We start from the raw sequence: 19,979 nt of genomic DNA on the forward strand, positions 1-19,979 counted from the left end.
CTTTTGAAATCTTTTAAACTGGTGTCCTCTTTTGCTTTGTACCTAACTACAAATGAAGACATTGTTTAACTTTTCTTCTGAAATCTTTTAAACTGGTATCTTTTTTTTGCTTTGTACCTAACTACAAATAAAGACATTGTTCAACTTTTCTTCTGAAATCTTTTAAACTGGTGTCCTCTTTTGCTTTGTACCTAACTACAAATGAAGACATTGTTTAACTTTTCTTCTGAAATCTTTTAAACTGGTGTCCTCTTTTGCTTTGTACCTAACTACAAATGAAGACATTGTTTAACTTTTCTTCTGAAATCTTTCAAACTGGTATCTTCTTTTGCTTTGTACCTAACTACAAATGAAGACATTGTTCAACTTTTCTTCTGAAATCTTTTAAACTGGTGTCTTCTTTTGCTTTGTACCTAGGCCTAACTACAAATGAAGACATTGTTCAACTTTTCTTCTGAAATCTTTTAAACTGGTGTCCTCTTTTGCTTTGTACCTAACTACAAATGAAGACATTGTTCAAATTTTCTTCTGAAATCTTTTAAACTGGTATCTCGTTCTGCAGGACAGCGGTACCAAATGTCAATGCTGACGTGTTGATCTGTTGACATGCTATAGTGCTATAATACTTTTTGGCTCACCGTAGGGGAGTCTTTACAATACCGCAGTGTCCGTCGTCCGTCGTCGTCTGTCGTCGTCCGTCGTCGTCGTATCCTGTTTCAAAAACAGTGGCACGTTTCTTAACCGCTAAGCCTATGAACTTGTAACTTTGTACACAGGACTCCCTTGGTCAGATGACCTGTGACACTAAATTTCGGTCCGATCTGATTCTTAATTTGGCCACCAGGGGGCCGAATGTAGATATCTAAAAAGTGTGATATCTCGCTTATTAATGACTTGTTTGGAATAAAATTTTTGTGGTAGGTACTCATAGCAAGGATACATCATATATCATACGGGTTTTTAATTTGACCTACTTTTCAAGGTCACAGAGGTCAAATGGCATAAATTGGCTGTTTCAGTGTAACTATGGCACGTTTTTCAACCTCCACAGCTATGAACTTGAAATTTAATACATATAACCCCCTATACCAGATAACCTCTGGTGCTGAATTTCAGTCTGATCTGATTCTCAACTTGGCCACCAGGGGGCCGAATGTGGATACCTAAAAAGTGTGATAATTCGCTTATCAATAACTTGTTTTCAATAAAACTTTCGTGGTGGGTACTCATAGCAAGGATACATCATATATCGTACAATTTTTTAATTTGACCTACTTTTCATGGTTGCAGAGGTCAAATGGCATAAATTGGCTGTTTCAGCGTAACTATGGCACGTTTCTCAACCGCCACAGCTATGAACTTGAAACTTGGTACATATAACCCCCTATATCAGATAACCTCCTGTGCTGAATATCGGTCCGATCTGATTCTCAATTTGGCCACCAGGGGGTCGAATGTGGATATCTAAAAAGTGTGATATCTCGCTTATTGATGACTTGTTTTCGATAAAACTTTTGTGGTAGGTACTCATAGCAAGGATACATCATATATCATATGGGTTTATAATTTGACCTACTTGTCGAGGTCACAGAGGTCACAACGCAGACACAGATATGGCCGAAATTGCATGTTTTGTGTTTTTCGTGTTGTGGCAATCCAAAGGTCGTGAGTTCAAACCCCGGTCAGGGACGGCCAAAAATATTTTTTTATTTTATTATTTTTTATCTTTTCCCTTTTGTCTTTTCTGACTTGTATCTTACATTTTCTTGATTTTTGGCTCACTGTAGGGGAGTCTTATGTAATACCGCAGTGTCCGTCGTCCGTCGTCGTCGTCCATCGTCCGTCGTCGTATCCTATTTAAAAAACAGTGGCACGTTTCTTAACCGCTAGGGCTATGAACTTAAAAACTTTGTACACAGCACCCCCTAGGTCAGGTGACCTCTGACACTGAATTTCGGTCCGATCTGATTCTCAACTTGGCCACCAGGGGGCCAAATGTCGATATCTAAAAAGTGTGATATCTCGCTTATTAGTGACTTGTTTTCGATGAAACTTGTGTTGTAGGTACTCATAGCAAATATACATCTTATATCATACGGGTTTTTAATTTGACCTACTTTTCAAGTTCACAGAGGTCATATGGCGAAATTGGCCGTTAGAGTGTAAACTATGGCACGTTTCTTAACCACTAAAGCTATGAACTTGAAACTTGGTACATATAACCCCCTATATCACATAGCCTCTGGTGCTGAATTTCAGTTTGATCTGATTCTCAACTTTGCCACCAGGGGGCCAAAAGTGGATATCTAAAAAGTGTGATATCTCGCTTATAAGTGACTTGTTTTCGATAAAATGTTTATGGTAGGTACTCTTAGGAAGAATACATCACATGTCTTACGGGTTTTCAATTTGACCTACTTTTCAAGGTCACAGAGGTCATATGGCGTAAATTGGCCGTTGGAGTGTAAACTATGGCACGTTTCTTAACCAGTAAAGCTATGAACTTGAAACTTGGTGCATATAACCCCCTACATCAGATAACCTTTGATGCCGAATTTTGGCCTGATCTGATTCTTTATTCGGCCACCAGGGGGCCATAATGGAAAAAGGAAGAAGTGCAATATCTTGCTTATTTGAGTGAATTGTTTTCGATAAAATTTTTATGGCAGGGACTTCTAGCAAGGATACACCACATGTCCTACGATTTTTGGATTTGACCTCCTTTTCTAGGTCACAGAGGTCAAATGGCGTAAATTGGCCATTAGAGTGTAACTATGGCACGTTTCTTAACTGCTGAAGCTATGAACTTGAAAGTTGGTACATGTAACCCCCTACATCAGATAATCTCTGACACCGAATTTTGGCCTCATCTGATTCTTGATTTGGCCACCAGGGGGTCAAAACTGAAAAAGTAGGACGTGCAATATCTTGCTTATTAATGACTTTTTTTCGATGAATTTTTTATTGCAGGGACTCTTAGCAATCACACGATATTGATCTTGTTGATGTCATAGACAATTATTGGTTGGATCATAAACTTATATATACTGCCCTGTCTTATTACTTGACATCAATACACATCTAAAAAAGTCTTCATGCCTGATTGTGTTCACCATATTCACCTCTAAACTAAGCATGATCCTGCCTACTAAAAGATGTATACGGTGAGCACAATGGCCCCTGGCCGTTTCATTTATTTAAAGTGGTTTCATTGGATTATTTTCACACACCTGATAATTTTACAATTCACTGATGTCTTGCCATTTTGTGCTGCAATGAATTTGGAAGTGTTGGTAGTTACTAGTATTAGAAATTCATGGTGCCTCACTCTGTACCATGGTGATATGAGGCAAATAAAAATTACATCTTGAGACCAGAGAATAACTGAAGGAATGAAAATGTTGACAAAAACATCAGTAGCATTCTCTTTTCTTGGCATTTTCTGGCTTTCTGGATGTTTTTGGATAACCAACTTACTGCCTTTATGTTGAAGGCCCTTCCGGCTCTGTTCTGTGCTAGCCAGCAGTCTTTATCAGTTCTTGCCTGTATGTCATTATTGATCCATAGTTCTTTACTCATTATATGAGTACTGTTCCAATTCAGAGGGCCAGCACTGTACACTAATTAATCAGAAACAGCCGAGTTAGCACTTAGCAATTAGATTTAGCTTTGAAGCTAATCCTGTGGACCCCAACTCTGGGGCAATCTAGCATCGCTCCCTGAAGGGGGAGCACGGGGCACAGGGATAGTATTGACTGCTGCACTAAACATGTTTTCAATTTTAAAACACTGCCCACTAAATTAATGAAATTATATTTATGGTACTTGAGAAAAAGTGTAGAAAAAGTCCAGAATGACTTGGTGGCATCTCCCACTGCTCTCCCACTGACAGTGCTGTCCCTTTGTTTAAAGGGGGCTATAGGCAGGAGCAGAGGGACTAATTTAGCCAACTTCAAGTGACTAGTATACACAGTAAGGGCCACTAAATATATTCCTCGTACAAACGTGAATCATTTCGACGTACTGTGAGATGTGAGAGACCCCTATTGGCGACTTTGTGTAACTTTATCTTGCCTTCCTAGCTGCTGCCTATATTGTCCCTTTAAGATTTCCCATATATTTCTGATGATGTTGCATTTGTTTGTTCATAATTTGTTTGTTAATTCTTATAGTCTTCTAGATACACGTCAATTGTATTTTTGATAATGTCAAAATATAAACAGAACACATAAAAAATCATATGATAGATCGGTTTGTTTATTGTGATCATTTTGAACTTTTCATTGAACACTTTTACTAATTTGAGAAGTAGGGATTCAAAAAGTTTTTACCGAGGGTGGAGTAAAGACCAATATGGTCAAACAGATTTGGTAAAACCATCCAACCCTTTGAACCAGTTTCCCTCAAATACATGTCTATGATCTTGTCTTTAGGGTGCGCCTTCCAGGGTGTGTCCCGAAGGTAATCGGCCATGAGTTTGCCACTGTGGGACGGGTACAGCATCGCTGGTGTGCAGCAAAAAGGCGCGGGAACAATCTGATAAAAGGTGACCGATAGGTTGTGGAGTCGTAAAACATATGGGTGTCCGATGCAGAAAAATAACAGGACAAAATAGAAAATGATCACAATCCAAAGAAATTGGGTATGTTTCCTTGGCTTCCAGAATTTTAAATAGATCCAGAATGTTATTGTACCAAAGATGGCACCTAGCGCTAAGAGTTTTGGTATCCTGTCGGCATCTGTACTGTAATACCGTAGAAGACGACTGGGGTGGAAGAGTTTAAAGTAGGCTATTCGATCTTGTTCATATTTGCTGTAATGTTGAAATGAGTACGAGGTTATCCTGTGGATTACAGAGAGTGCATTTTCTGTTGGTAAAGCATCGTCCTCTAGCAAAAGGACAAATTCGGGGTTGTGATTTAGCGACTCCTGAAGACAGTATGCGTAGTCATCTTTCTCTTTGCCAAAGACGTTAAACAAGTTGTCGTTAATTTGTCGCACCGGGCTGGCAAATCTTTCAAATATCGGAAGATTGAGAGTAGAAGCAACTCTGTACAGTTCTCGATTGTCGATAGGCCAAGTGTCGGCATTACATAAAGCAAATGCAAAATAATTCCTGAGACCAGAATTCTTATGGAATATTTTTATAAGTCTGTGTAATTTTGCTATAGTCCTCGTCAAATATCCTTTCACCTCTTTTCTGTTGATGGATATCACTGTGATCAGAACGGTTGCGTTTTGTGGACCCTTAATCTTTCGGTTTCTCGACCCTATTGTGTCCAGAATTTTCTGATAGTCTTTTCCAATCCCGTTAAGATGTACGTAATCCCAAGCCTCGTTAGTCAACCGCTGATTTTCTCTCAATTCTTGCTGTGTCATTTCCTCAACACTTGGCACAAAACTTTCCATGAAATAAATAGAATATGGCAGTTTGTAACACAGTATTGGGAGGACTAGGAAAAATGTAACGACATACACCTTCAAGATGATACCAAAACTCTGGTGGTGCCAAATTTGGCAGAATCGATTTGTGAAGTGTGTGGTCAGTTTCTGCACCACTTTACTGAATTTATGACAGATGGCTGTCAACACTGGTCCACCCATTTTAGTAGCTTTCAACATACGAGGGAGAAAGTCTAGTCGTTATTCATAGGTCTACTGAAAATATTCCTGACTGATCCAGCTGGCTGTAAAGATGCCCCGTCCTATTGAAAACACTGAAATTATTCCTGACTGATCCAGCTGGTTGTAAAGATGCCCCGTCCTATTGAAAACACTGAAATTATTCCTGACTGATCCAGCTGGTTGTAAAGATGCCCCGTCCTATTGAAAACACTGAAATTATTCCTGACTGATCCAGCTGGTTATAAAGATGTTCCATCCTATTGAAAACACTGAAATTATTCCTGACTGATCCAGCTGGTTATAAAGATGTCCCATCCTCAGAAAACGGTTTGACAGTTGGCTGTTTCAGCTTGTCAGAAGAGAAATGCTCAGCATCACACTATGTCCATTAAAAATAGGAAATTGCGTCAAAGCTCAGGTTCTGTTGCTGCTTTTAAATGTCACCTCCTCCACATATTGGAAATTTTTCGTTGTTGCTTCTGTGAATTCCCGGGTGTGAATTTAAGGACAGCGTGCACTGCACTGGTGTCAGCCTTTGTCAAGCACATTGTTTCATCACTCAAATGACGGGTATCCTCGAGTAAAGCTGGCCGGTCTGAAATGGTAAGGACATCTCCTTAAATTGTCCACACCATCTCCTCTCAAATAACTATACTGCTTTAGAACTGTACTACCCTGCACATGCCTTTGTGTTGGCTGCCATTAATCTATTGATCCAGTCCTCATTCGTCTATAAATAGGTCACCTGGTGAATATCAAAGAGTTTCTCTCGTTAACCCAATAAAGCTGAAAGTGTGATCATTCCTTGCTTGTATTAAGTTTATAATGGTCCAAATTTCGGTGGACTTCTGATAGTTATTGATAAAATCAAGTTAAGATGGTAATGCTTTTAGGGAGTTGCTATAACATTAATGAGACAGCTTTATACTGGGGGCAATGGCACAATCTCCAGATTGATGCTAAAGTACACTGAGATGGGATGTTGACATAATGGGCAGAGAGACATAGAGAGGACAATGGCACAATCACCAGACTAATGCTAGGTGATCACCTGCTGGGAGTGTTGACACAATGGGCACATAGACATAGGGTGGACACTGGCAGGACCACCAGATTGATACCAGGTGGACACCGAGAAGGGATATTGACTTAATGACAAGATAGACATAGAGTGGACAATGGCACAATCACCAGACTAATGCTAGGTGATCACCTGCTGGGAGTGTTGACACAATGGGCACATAGACATAGGGTGGACACTGGCAGGACCACCAGATTGATACCAGGTGGACACAGAGAAGGGATATTGACTTAATGACAAGATAGACATAGAGTGGACAATGGCACAATCACCAGACTAATGCTAGGTGATCACCTGCTGGGAGTGTTGACACAATGGGCACATAGACATAGGGTGGACACTGGCAGGACCACCAGATTGATACCAGGTGGACACAGAGAAGGGATATTGACTTAATGAGAAGATAGACATAGAGTGGACAATGGCACAATCTCCAGACTAATGCTAGGTGATCACCTACTGGGAGTGTTGACACAATGGGCACATAGACATAGGGTGGACACTGGCAGGACCACCAGATTGATACCAGGTGGACACCGAGAAGGGATATTGACTTAATGAGAAGATAGACATAGAGTGGACAATGGCACAATCACCAGACTAATGCTAGGTGATCACCTGCTGGGAGTGTTGACACAATGGGCACATAGACATAGGGTGGACACTGGTAGGACCACCAGATTGATACCAGGTGGACACCGAGAAGGGATATTGACTTAATGACAAGATAGACATAGAGTGAACAATGGCACAATTTCCAGACTGATGCCAGCTGAACACTGGAAGGGGATGCTCACAAAATTGGCAGAAGGCAAAGGGTGGCAATGGCACAACCAGCACATTGATGCTAGGTATACACAGCCTGTCCAGTTGACTCTCTCATCTCTGACCATCTTGGATACTTGAGCATCATGCAAACATGGTGAGACCAAATTGGGCCTGTCTTCTCCGCCATGTCTCCGAAATGGCGATGATGATAGTAATGAGAGAGTCACAACAACCAGACCGAAAGAACCAGGCTGCCCCGAGCATCTCACCGACACGGAGAGAGATAACCAAGACAGTCTAAATCGGGCCTGGTCACTCCGCCATGCCGACACGGAGCGAGAGATCCGACAGTCACAACCACGCCGAATAGAACTGCTGTATAGGTCGGTTTGCGTCAAACGCATATATCATATAGTTCGCTACTTTACCATAGACGGCCGGGCTGCTTTACTGCGGGAGATGAAGGGAATTTGCAACAAATTTAATACATTTATACATACCGTTCGTCTGTTACCGCAAAACCGATCAGGAGCGTGCCGACTTTCTAGCTGTTGACATCATAACCATACGTCCACGAAACTTCGCGTCGTCTTCTAAGGGCCTTCCTTTTGGAAATAAAGGTTGGGAACCTTGTCCATTCGGGGTCAACCTCCAATATCAGAATGCGTCTCATGTTTTGGAGGACAATCTCTTCCAAGATGGGAATTCTCAAAGGAGATTGTCTCATATGAGAGGACAGAGGACAGTCACCTTGAAGTTGGGAATCCTTCCTGAAGACACTCCTCGTAGTGCGCGCTATGTCTGTTACTAGGGATTCTGAACCATCAGAGTTAACCAGTCCGTTACTTCCTAAAGTACACTGAGATGGGATGTTGACATAATGGTCAGACAGACATAGGGTGGACAATGGCACAATCGCCAGACTAATGCTAGGTGATCACCTGCTGGGAGTGTTGACACAATGGGCACATAGACATAGGGTGGACACTGGCAGGACCACCAGATTGATACCAGGTGGACACCGAGAAGGGATATTGACTTAATGACAAGATAGACATAGAGTGGACAATGGCACAATCTCCAGACTGATGCCAGCTGAACACTGGAAGGGGATGCTCACAAAATTGGCAGAAGGCAAAGGGTGGCAATGGCACAACCAGCAGATTGACGCTAGGTATACACAGCCTGTCCAGTTGACTGTCTCATCTCTGACCATCTTGGATACTTGAGCATCTTGCAATCATGGTGAGACCGAATTGGGCCTGTCTTCTCCACCATGTCTCCGAAACGGCGATGATGATAGTAATGAGAGAGTCACAACAACCAGACCGAAAGAACCAGGCTGCCCCGAGCATCTCACCAACACGGAGAGAGATAACCAAGACAGTCTAAATCGGGCCTGGTCACTCCGCAATGCCGACACGGAGCGAGAGATCCGACAGTCACAACCACGCCGAATAGGACTGCTGTATAGGTCGGTTTTCGTCAAACGCATATATCATATAGTTCGCTGCTTTACCATATACGGCCGGGCTGCTTTACTGCGGGAGATGAAGGGAATTTGCAACAAATCTAATACATTGATACATACCGTTCGTCTGTTACCGCAAAATCGATCAGGAGCGTGCCGACTTTCTAGCTGTTGACATCATAACCATACGTCAACGAAACTTCGCGTCGTCTTCTAAGGGCCTTCCTTTCGGAAATAAAGGTTGGGAACCTTGTCCATTCGGGGTCAACCTCCAATATCAGAATGCGTCTCATGTTTTGGAGGACAATCTCTTCCAAGATGGGAATTCTTAAAGGAGATTGTCTCATATGAGAAGACAGAGGACAGTCTCCTTGAAGTTGGTAATCCTTCCTGAAGATACTCCTCGTAGTGCGCGCTATGTCTGTTACCAGGGATTCTGAACCATCAGAGTTAACCAGTCCGTTACTTCCTAAAGTACACTGAGATGGGATGTTGACATAATGGTCAGACAGACATAGGGTCGAAAATGGCACAATCACCAGACTAATGCTAGGTGATCACCTGCTGGGGGTGTTGACACAATGGGCACATAGACATAGGGTGGACACTGGCCGGACCACCAGATTGATACCAGGTGGAAACCGAGAAGGGATATTGACTTAATGACAAGATAGACATAGAGTGGACAATGGCACAATCTCCAGACTGATGCCAGCTGAGCATTGGAAGGGGATGCTCACAAAATTGGCAGAAGGCAAAGGGTGGCAATGGCACAACCAGCAGATTGATGCTAGGTATACACAACCTGTCCAGTTGACTGTCTCATCTCTGACCATCTTGGATACTTGAGCATCTTGCAATCATGGTGAGACCGAATTGGACCTGTCTTCTCCACCATGTCTCCGAAACGGCGATGATGATAGTAATGAGAGAGTCACAACAACCAGACCGAAAGAACCAGGCTGCCCCTAGCATCTCACAAACACAGAGAGAGATAACCAAGACAGTCTAAATCGGGCCTGGTCACTCCGCCATGCCGACACGGAGCGAGAGATCCGACAGTCACAACCACGCCGAATAGGACTGCTGCAAGGTCGGTTTTCGTCAAACGCATATATCATATAGTTCGCTGCTTTACCATATACGGCCGGGCTGCTTTACTGCGGGAGAGGAAGGGAATTTGCAACAAATTTAATACATTGATACATACCGTTCGTCTGTTACCGCAAAACCGATCAGGAGCGTGCCGACTTTCTAGCTGTTGACATCATAACCATACGTCCACGAAACTTCGCGTCGTCTTCAAAGGGCCTTCCTTTCGGAAATAAAGGTTCGGAATCTGTCCATTCGAGGTCAACCTCCAATATCAGAATGGTCTCATGTTTTGGAGGACAATCTCTTCCAAGATGGGAATTCTTAAAGGAGATTGTCTCATATGAGAGGACAGAGGACAGTCTCCTTGAAGTTGGGAATCCTTCCTGAAGACACTCCACGTAGTGCGCGCCATGTCTGTTACAGGGATTCTGAACCATTAGAGTTAAAGTGATACTGATAGTTATTGATAAAATCAAGTTAAGATGGTAATGCTTTTAGGGAGTTGCTATAACATTAATGAGACAGCTTTATACTGGGGGCAATGGCACAATCTCCAGATTGATGCTAAAGAACACTGAGATGGGATGTTGACATAATGGGCAGACAGACATTGGGTGGAAAATGGCACAATCACCAGACTAATGCTAGGTGATCACCTGCTGGGAGTGTTGACACAGTGGGCACATAGACATAGGGTGGACACTGGCAGGACCACCCGATTGATACCAGGTGGACACCGAGAAGGGATATTGACTTAATGACAAGATAGACATAGAGTGGACAATGGCACAATCACCAGACTGATGCCAGCTGAACACAGAATGCGTCTCATGTTTTGGAGGACAATCTCTTCCAAGATTTGAATTCTTAAAGGAGATTGTCTCATATGAGAGGACAGAGGACAGTCTCCTTGAAGTTGGGAATCCTTCCTGAAGACACTCCTCGTAGTGCGCGCTATGTCTGTTACCAGGGATTCTAAACCATCAGAGTTAACCAGTCCGTTACCTCCTCTCATACGGAGTCTGGGTCGGCGGAGTGGATCCACGTTATGCCAAGGCGGCAAAGAGAGAGAATGCAGCCAGACAGGCAGAAGCGGACCTGGCTGCTCCACGGTGTTGCCGACTGGTGGAGATGACTCATTCGAAACTAGCCCGAATGAAAACTGACTTTTTCATGCCTTGGAATGAGGCGATCACAACAAGACCGAATCGGGCCTACCGACTCCACCAGGAAGGTCTGGTTGTGACAGTCTCACCATTCACTCTGTGTCGAGGACACGATGGAACAGCCCGGCCCATTTTTGGACGGTTGTCACAGGCTCAGCTCCGGCTACGTGTAGGCAGGACAGTGGAGCAGCCAGCCTGACTCGTGGTCCTGGCCGTTTGTGACTGTATTTTCTATCACACCATGTCGGCATAACGGTGGAGCAGCCAGGCCGGAATTGGTTTGGTTGTGAATTGTCTGATCTCTGTCTTCCGTGTTGGCAAGACAAGGGAGCAGCCAGGTTCGATTCTAGCAGGAGGTGATACCGACATTGTGGGCAGATGCACTTAGAGTTCAGAACAGCACAACCATCAGATTGTTAAACAGAGAAGAGATTGTGGCTCTCTGTGAAAACTGTTGTCGGTTCAGTTGAATGGAAGTTGTCTTTAGGCGACTGTGATTCACCCTCAAAGCTGAAGTTGGTGTTAAAGTCGTCAAGGAACCTCTGTATTAACAAGATAGAGGCAAGGTGGAGAGAACAGTTCTGGTGATGTGTATTGTAATGTGGGGTTAACAGTGACCCAACCACCCGAGAGTGGACATTGTAACAACCACCAATAAATAGATATTTTTGGAACAAGTTCCTGGTCAAAACCAGGTGAAATTAGTGTGGAGATTGTCACAACCACAAAATGAATTTCAAGAGGACCTTGTCACAATCCCCAAATACATTTAAATGTAGTGTGGAGATTGTCACAACCGATTGATAAATGAAGTGTGGACATTGCCACAGCCACCAGCTGGGTGTGAAAAGGACATTTACACAACCACCGAATATATATTGCGTGGACATTGTCACATTACTAGATTAAGAAAGTACATGTATTGATATTGTCACAACCGACAGATCCATAAGTGTAGACATTGTCACACCCACTAGATGAATGTGAGAGGACATTGTCACAACCACACAAATAAATGTAGTGTGGAGATCATCACAACCACCACATAAATAAGATGTGGACATTGTTGCAACCACTTGTATAGATTTGACATTGGGTGATATGAATAAAGACTAGCAAATGCTTTTACTTCAATTTTGTACAGAAAGGCCTAGTGTAAATGTACATGGAGATTTAGATAAAAGCATTTGCTAGTCTTTATTCATATCACCCATTGTCATCAGGTCTGATACTGAAGGTCAACTAATTGCTTGCGATCTTGGGCAAGTCATTTCCCTTTAATAGCCACATTCCCCTTTGACAAAAGATACAGAAGCTCATGAATGTAATCAATACAATTACTTTATTTGACATTTTTCAATTTCTAGCATAATTTCTTTTTTACATAGAAATCAGATTGCCCACTACTATAAATCTAAATATCAGGCAAGTGCCATAAACAGTAGAACCACCCTTAGTGGACACATCTCTTATAAGGCCACCCCCTCCATTAAGGACACTAGTTTTGGTCCATGACTGAATGTTGCCATACAATTAGACTTCTCTAATCAGGACACCTCTTTATCAAGTGCAATACTTGTCCGAGAATGTCCTTGATATTGTGATTCTACTGTACCATATACACAAAAATATATACAGACAGGGTAAGGTGGGGGAAAGGTAGCCCTGCAACTGTTTCTACATGTATTCACAAACGTGATTATTGTTAGAATATAGTAGAAAACAATGCTGGAGCAAACTTTCCTACTCTTTACCCGATATTATTTTACATATGCACCACTGAGGCCTCGAGGGTTAAAATTCACATGATTCTGATGTGCTAGAAATGAGCCAACCTACCAAAAGAATGTTAACCCTTGATGGGTCAAGACGCACATGAACAGGATATTATGCAGTACCTGCATGTTCTGCTGCTGGCTACGTGAATGACTTGGAGACCGTTCGTCTGAATACATATAAAGAGTAGGGGATTCCGAACCTGGGTTCAATCAACAATGTCTTAACCTCCAATTGCACCAATGTTGGAGTAATGGGTTATTGGGAACATATTAACACCAGCCACAAAACACACAGGTACTGTATTCTACAGGGTGTTAAAAAATACTTTCAATTTTTGAAATCTTAATAACTTTTTTATCAATTATTGTATGCAGAAAGCAACTTAAGATAAGGAAAGTAGAGGCAATGAGAATTTTTGATGTATAATGTTTAGATTAGTGGTTGTTACGCAATGGACCTCTGAAAAGGACAGGGAATTTTTGAAAGAGCAAATTTTCAACTCGGGAGTTCGTTGCACAGCAGAATATGGCATCTTGTCAACGTGAATACCATAGAGATTATGTCCTTGGCCGTATTGCAAGACTTTTGGGTGATGGGCGACTTATGCAATATTTACCTTTCATATTGCATGGCACTGTCCATTTGTTGTTTACTGACAATCCTGCCCTGGTTGAATAAAATGATGTGTAAATTGGATGGCGTCACGTAAAAGCTATTGAACAGTTTCATGCAGGTGTTTTTCCAACCAAATTCTCAAAGCCTCTATTTTCAATATCCAGAGGTGTGTCTCCATGTCATTTTTAAAAAAAAGTTATAAAGATTTTAAAAAGTAAAAGTATTTTTTATACCCTGTACAGTGATACACACTGTAGATAAACATTTTATAAAGCATCTTTACGAAACTTCATACAAGTAATGAAGCAGTTTCCATCATTTCTATGACTATATTCATATATTACATGCATAATATTTTATAGCGACATCCACCCCAATCACAGTAATGGTTTTACAATGAGTATACATTTCGATATATTCGAATACATCACCACTGCACATGTGTAATAATGATTGGATTCCATTGTAAAAAAGCACCTACAAAAGTAATTGCTGGTACAGAAAAGTACCACTTTTTATTGTTGTAACAACTGTTTGCAATGCAAGCTTTGAAAAATAATCACATTGATTAATGACATGGGCCTGCTTTTGCAGCAATGTGATCTAATTGTGACCTCAGAGAAACAAAATGAATATCTGACCTCAAGCAGTATAACATAAATATAAAATATATAACAAAGACTCTTGTCAGAAATGCCAAGTTGTTAAAGGGAGGCCATCGCCATGGCTTTCAGAATACTGAATTTACCGTAGGTGGCATATATATTATCATTCTTATCTCATTTCAGCAAGCCAATTGCACTGCATGTTTCCACTGGATGGCCTGAGGCCTTTGAAGGAACAACTGGAAATCCTGTAACTATATTCTCCCATACCTGATATATATTTGGTCAGCTGTCATATTTATAATTCCAAATTTAAGTAACAAAGAGACATATATCCACGTTATGGATAGTCATGGCCAATTTTTGATTACTCCTTGATGATTGGTGGTTTATAGTCTTGTTTCACTGCATCTGTTAGACTAGTCGCGTACAGCTCCAGCCTCTGGGTAAACTGCAAAGGTTTGGGAAAGGTGTCGATGAGATTACATCCATTTTACATTAGGTAAAGGTCGATGAAATATAGTGATATAAACAACATGTTTTTTTCGGCCTCTTTCCATGGCATTTTCTGATTAGGAGTACATGTATTACTGCCATGGATGGGAACTGCAGTCCTTAAGATGGAACACAGCCTTTTATAAAGCAACCGTTACAATTAGGGTATTCCTTTCAATTATCTGTAATCGGGTTGATAGAATTCGATCTTTTTCCTTTTTAGTTTTCGCCAGGCAGTTACTCACGAAGACCATTCCATGACATAGTTTCATCATTCTCAAACTTGAACAGAATTTATTTAGCCATAAATGGACCATTTTTTAATGAAGTTACGTGTAGCCAAAATGACTTCAGTTGCTTTAGCAGGCTTGAGTGTCGTGCAATTCTTACCCTAAAGCACCATTTGTCCTTAGTCTGTCTGCAGAGATTCAGATCCATCTCTGTGATGAGGAGACCATCTCTAGTCCGTGACAGCCCCTGAAATGATTCAAGAGAAATGAAAATCAATTCATGTATCAATTTGAAATGCCCCCCCCCCCCCCATCATATGCTGTAACTCTTCTGTTGACAAGGCATTTTATATCATATTACTGGTGGCAGGCCATATGAACAAGTATAAACCGAAACAAATACAACGTAATACTCAGGTTTCAACAGGAGTATGAATCATCTTACAATGACAGTTGTCTCGGTATATTTTGAAATAATCAAAATGCTAGCGAATGAACCCAAAGGTGAAAGAAAGCAAAAAGATAATGTGACTAATCGTGTTCAATATAATTTTTTAACGATAAGAATCGAGTACTCACTGGTGTTCTGCTGCCATCTGGTGCAGCTACATAGCTCGATCCATAGAAGTGACCAAAGTCTTTGTGAGCTGTGGAATGACAGCAAGAAAGGAAGAATGTTATAATGAACACAGTGCATTGCCACAGCAATCCAATCAAAAATATTCATATTTACTGTCAACTTTTCTTCCCTCAGTTAAAATTTTTGAAGGTATTCCATTATTTTTTATGCCCATCTTGATTGGAAATGTTAATTGGAAATATTTTTGGATGGACAAGTGTGTGAGTAGATATCATATACATAGGGCACAATTGAGATATATTTCTTGTATTTTTTATGAAACATACCTGGCTTTCCATCAGCAGAAGTGAACTCATTAGGGAATGTTTCCTGAAATAAAAAGAAAATCGTGAAGCTACTATTCCTTATCTTCTATCTTCTACAAGATACTATGATTCTTTATCTTCCATTTTACGATTCCTTCGTAAATTTCTTTAGATGTAAAATAAATAAGAAATACTGTAAAAAAAATAATTGTGTCATTCAACGCACTTACCGTCCCCACTCTATTGATGGCTACAGTGAAGTAACTGTTGGCGATGGCAGCATTCCTGGCTTCTATAGGCCACAATGGTTCACTAAAACAAAAGACAAAATTCTTGTAATCAATCCACCGGCACTGTATTGTTTAGATAGCTTGTTATGGACGGGAAAAGGGACTGGAGATCTGATCCATAAGAAACATTCCGATACTTACCTCAGAGCACCGACTGTAGCTGAAGGATTGAAGACAATCTCTGCGCCATTGACTCCATACATCATCCAGTTCTGAGGGTGATGCCTGCCGAAGCAGATGTTGATGGCGATCTTGCCAAACTGGGTCTGGAAGACTGGGTGACCGATAGTACTCTCACTGTAATACGTTGACTGAAATTAAAGGAAATACAGTCATTTTTAAAGGCGTACAACCAAATGAGGAGGTAAAGACTAAAAATGTATTGTTAAAGTAAAGTAAATGTCAATGTTAAGCACTTATAAAACCGGTAAGCACTTTTTCAAGTCAATCCTAGTCATGGCCAAGTGTAGCCTAACAGTTTTGTAAACTCAACTGTTTATTTGACAGCAAAATACTTCCATCAGATACCGATCACGAGAATTTGACATTGAATTTTCAAATAATGCACTTATTCAAGTCCTTTTGATTTCCGTTGATGAATAGTTTTTGTGCAAATGTAGTGAAACAGCAGCTGACGCCAATGACGATGATTACCTCATTAAAATCTCCAACTCTTGGTATATGGTTCTTTCTACTTTTGCCTAACACTGCTCCAGTGTTGGATATCACAACTGAAAAAACACCATAATTATTTAAGTTTCCCCTCATAGCACACTTGTGAAAACCCATGACTACCTAGGAACTAGGAAGACAAACAATGCATGCCAGTTATACCAATCAAGGAGTAGGAGTAGCAGGTAAGTCTATTGTCTTTTTCTTGTAATGGGATCAGAAAACATTAGTTTTTTCAGAGGACAAACAGTTCTTGCTTCTTTTTTTACAAATAAACAACAACAAGAAGAATGCCAAAATAGTGTTGGCTTAAGGTTAGGACTTTGAAGTACATTTGTACTTTTTTGTGGACTTAAAGAGATTGCCATACACCTAGTTCTATTAAACTACAACGGCCTACATCACTTCACTGATTTATAAGCTTACCCCACACCTTTTATAGTGATGTTATCATGTAATCACAATGATTAGAGAATATTACACCATTTAAAAGTACATGAGTAGCTTCGTGAGGTGAAGATGATTCTTGACAATAAAAGTGCTGACCTGCAGTATTCCAGAGTGTTTCTCCATGGACCTCATCCCTCTCAAGTATGGGCGATATAATAACCATATTGTGTTTCTTGGCGAGCTGAAATGGAGGGACTTCGTAGAGATTCTCTGTACGTGAGCTCCTTTGCTTTTGGGAGTTCAGAGCTAAATGGGGGGTAGTCTTTCATTCGTCTTGGTTATATCTTTATGACTTGATGAGAATAACTATCTAAGTACAGAAAACCATGGCATGCCTATTAAAAAGTTTTAGGCTCTTCTGAGGTTACAAATTCTCTGTTGTTTTACATGTGTATTCCAGCCGGATAATACTACTAACACTGACACCAAGTATGGATTCAATCTATTCTTGCTAACAGGTGAATAATATGCACAATGATTAGAAACCTTTGATGAAAATTTGAAAAGAAACGGACTGTACCTCCTGTATCAATTTCGTCGTTGGTCCATCTTCAGCGGATTCTGCAAGTTCACACCATGGTTGTTTTTCCCTGGTACAGAATGCAAACGGCATCGCTGAAAAATGAGCATCGGAGGAAATAAATTAACCTGGCAGACGCATCCAAGAACCGTCTGTGGTGTATAATACGTGCAGTGAAAATTGAATCTTTTCAAAATGCCCTTATCCTGCAGTTATTTTTCTAACATCATCCCAGTGAGTTTCAGTAAGTTTTCAATCAAGTAAGGTATTCTGAAATTACCAGCAAAGTACATCTCATCTGTGAGTTTGTTCCTGAGTGCAATTGGACCCACATGTCACTACCAGATGCATTACCACATTCCCATATGATAAAATCCAGTACAATAGCAATGATGACGGCACTGCGGGACCAATTCAATTTAATTTTCGAATGAACAGAGAAGGCCTTTAAAGCTCCCATCTTGGTGAAGAAACTTACTCCAGGCCTCTTGCAAACACATGATGTTGACCCCTCCAATGGCTGCAGCTTCAATCATTTCAGTTATCCGTCGATGAATAGCATCTCTCTGTGGGGTGAAGAACAAAGAAAAGGATTTCAATTTTTCATAAAATAACGAAAGGGATCAAACAGAACAGATGTCTTTAAAATGTTTACACTTAAAAGTGCTGCAACTATCAAAGGAGGGCCTTAGCACAAAAGATCATTCGATAACAGAGCTTATATCTCTGTGCAAAATAGTGGTGCAGAGCAATGAGCTGTTATCTGTGAAAGCCTTAAATGTGTCAATAAACAGTTTTGTCTTATAACACCGGCAGGTACTGGCCCATGTAAATTGTTATCAATGAATCTATTTGATATTTCCCTTGTTTCTCTTACATTTGTGGCAGAAGAATTTCAAAGAACCTTTAAAATAATTACCTGTTCAATGAGAGGGGCTGTTGTTGGTGCAACTATCTTATTCTGGATGGCACCAACCCTAACAACACGTCTTGATCGAATGGATTCTTCGGCAGCATCAAAACCAAAGCCTTGAACTTCAAAGTCTTTTTCCTGGGATACATCGTGGAGTTGTTTGGGTAAATCAAGATTCCTGAGGGAAATTAAATGATGTGCATATAAAGATTTTGTTGTGATACGGAATCTGGAGCTTTGGGCTTAGGCTGCCAGGTCTGGCTAGTCTCAATAATTGACAGCTACAGATTCTGACCGATATCCTCTGCCGTTTTTGAGCGACTTTCTGACAAGAACGCAGTCTAGTCGCAGGTAGGTAGCTCTGTCTGGAGCTGTATGGCGCACGACCTGCCTATAATCAGTATCATGCAGCCTTGGCAGGCCTATTAAATCTGTACTATAAATTATGTAGAAGGCAAATTTGCACAGGCCCCCATATATGAGACTGACCAATTTATAATCACAGCCAAATGACCATGGCTTCATTTTCAGCACAAACATACACACATACAGTACATGTATAGGCCAACATGCTAGTGACAGTGTACACATGTGATGTGCACAGTAGGCTACATGAGTATAGTATGGTATAGAGATAGATTTTCTTACCGATTTGGCTTGCCATAAAGAATCCTTTTTACCTCACACAGTTCTTTTGGTGGTAGATTCTTCTCAAGAATCTTTTCTAAACTTTCAATTTCGGATGACATTTTTTAGATCAATAGTTAGCTGGCAAAAATCGAATAAAAATTGCAGAAATAATAGCAGTCAGCAATCTATTTATAATTGGGGTCAAGGTCAAAATCAATAAGAGCGGACGCCATCTGTAGGGAAAGTGTGTTACTAAACGTCTACCGTCCTGTCCTTGTCTTTCTCTTTGGATGTGACAATATCTTTCAGGTATGATACTGGAGCGTCTTACCCCCAACATTTTTTAAGATCCAAAAAACTGAGAACTAGGATGATGTTTGCAAGGATTGCAGTAGATACCACAACTACCACAGGCATAGCTCAAAACTCCTTCCAAACAGGGAACTGATCCCTTTTAAAAAGCAGTGGAGCGAGTTATTTGGTCTGAAATTCCACTGCTTAGTGCACCGAGCTTGAGTGGAAAGAGAGATGAATTATTACAGCTGGCATGGGGGAGGGGTCCAATACCAAGACTTATGAGGCATTTTAATTCCACTGATTGAGTGCTCTGGCCCAATGTCTTTCAGTGGCCCCTTTGGGCTGGTTGCTCCGTGGTTGGTACGGGAAGCAAGGCAATCAAATGCCAATCA

The 19,979-nt window shown here is 41.0% G+C and overlaps 2 protein-coding genes across 2 annotated transcripts; both read right to left on the bottom strand.

The window, feature by feature from the left end:
• Nucleotides 1-4,236: 4,236 nt before the first annotated feature.
• Nucleotides 4,237-6,315, bottom strand: LOC135482582 (post-GPI attachment to proteins factor 4-like). The gene has a single exon (XM_064762741.1). It carries the CDS (start codon nt 5,620-5,622, stop codon nt 4,297-4,299), a length of 1,326 nt encoding a protein of 441 aa, XP_064618811.1. The 5' UTR covers nt 5,623-6,315; the 3' UTR covers nt 4,237-4,296.
• A 6,216-nt stretch (nt 6,316-12,531) lies between these two features.
• On the bottom strand, nt 12,532-19,481 carry LOC135482583 (beta-ureidopropionase-like). The gene is made up of 12 exons (XM_064762742.1): nt 19,309-19,481; nt 18,667-18,838; nt 18,226-18,313; nt 17,748-17,842; nt 17,324-17,408; nt 16,760-16,836; nt 16,247-16,416; nt 16,046-16,127; nt 15,837-15,879; nt 15,510-15,577; nt 15,091-15,177; nt 12,532-14,656 (listed from the first exon to the last, which is right to left on the bottom strand). Exons 1-12 carry the CDS (start codon nt 19,407-19,409, stop codon nt 14,573-14,575), a joined length of 1,152 nt encoding a protein of 383 aa, XP_064618812.1. The 5' UTR covers nt 19,410-19,481; the 3' UTR covers nt 12,532-14,572.
• Nucleotides 19,482-19,979: the final 498 nt, after the last annotated feature.

The sequence above is a fragment of the Lineus longissimus genome, chromosome 2, assembly GCF_910592395.1.
Source record: "Lineus longissimus chromosome 2, tnLinLong1.2, whole genome shotgun sequence".
Lineage (NCBI taxonomy): Eukaryota > Metazoa > Nemertea > Pilidiophora > Heteronemertea > Lineidae > Lineus > Lineus longissimus.

Coding starts and splice junctions, on each gene's coding strand:
- LOC135482583 (XM_064762742.1), bottom strand. CDS start 19,409: ATGTCATCCGAAATTGAAAGTTTAGAAAAGATTCTTGAGAAGAATCTA. Junction 15,578..15,836: donor TTCTGCTGATGGAAAGCCAG/GTATGTTTCATA, acceptor GTCATTCCACAG/CTCACAAAGACTTTGGTCAC. Junction 14,657..15,090: donor AGGACAAATGGTGCTTTAGG/GTAAGAATTGCA, acceptor AAACCTTTGCAG/TTTACCCAGAGGCTGGAGCT.
- LOC135482582 (XM_064762741.1), bottom strand. CDS start 5,622: ATGTTGAAAGCTACTAAAATGGGTGGACCAGTGTTGACAGCCATCTGT.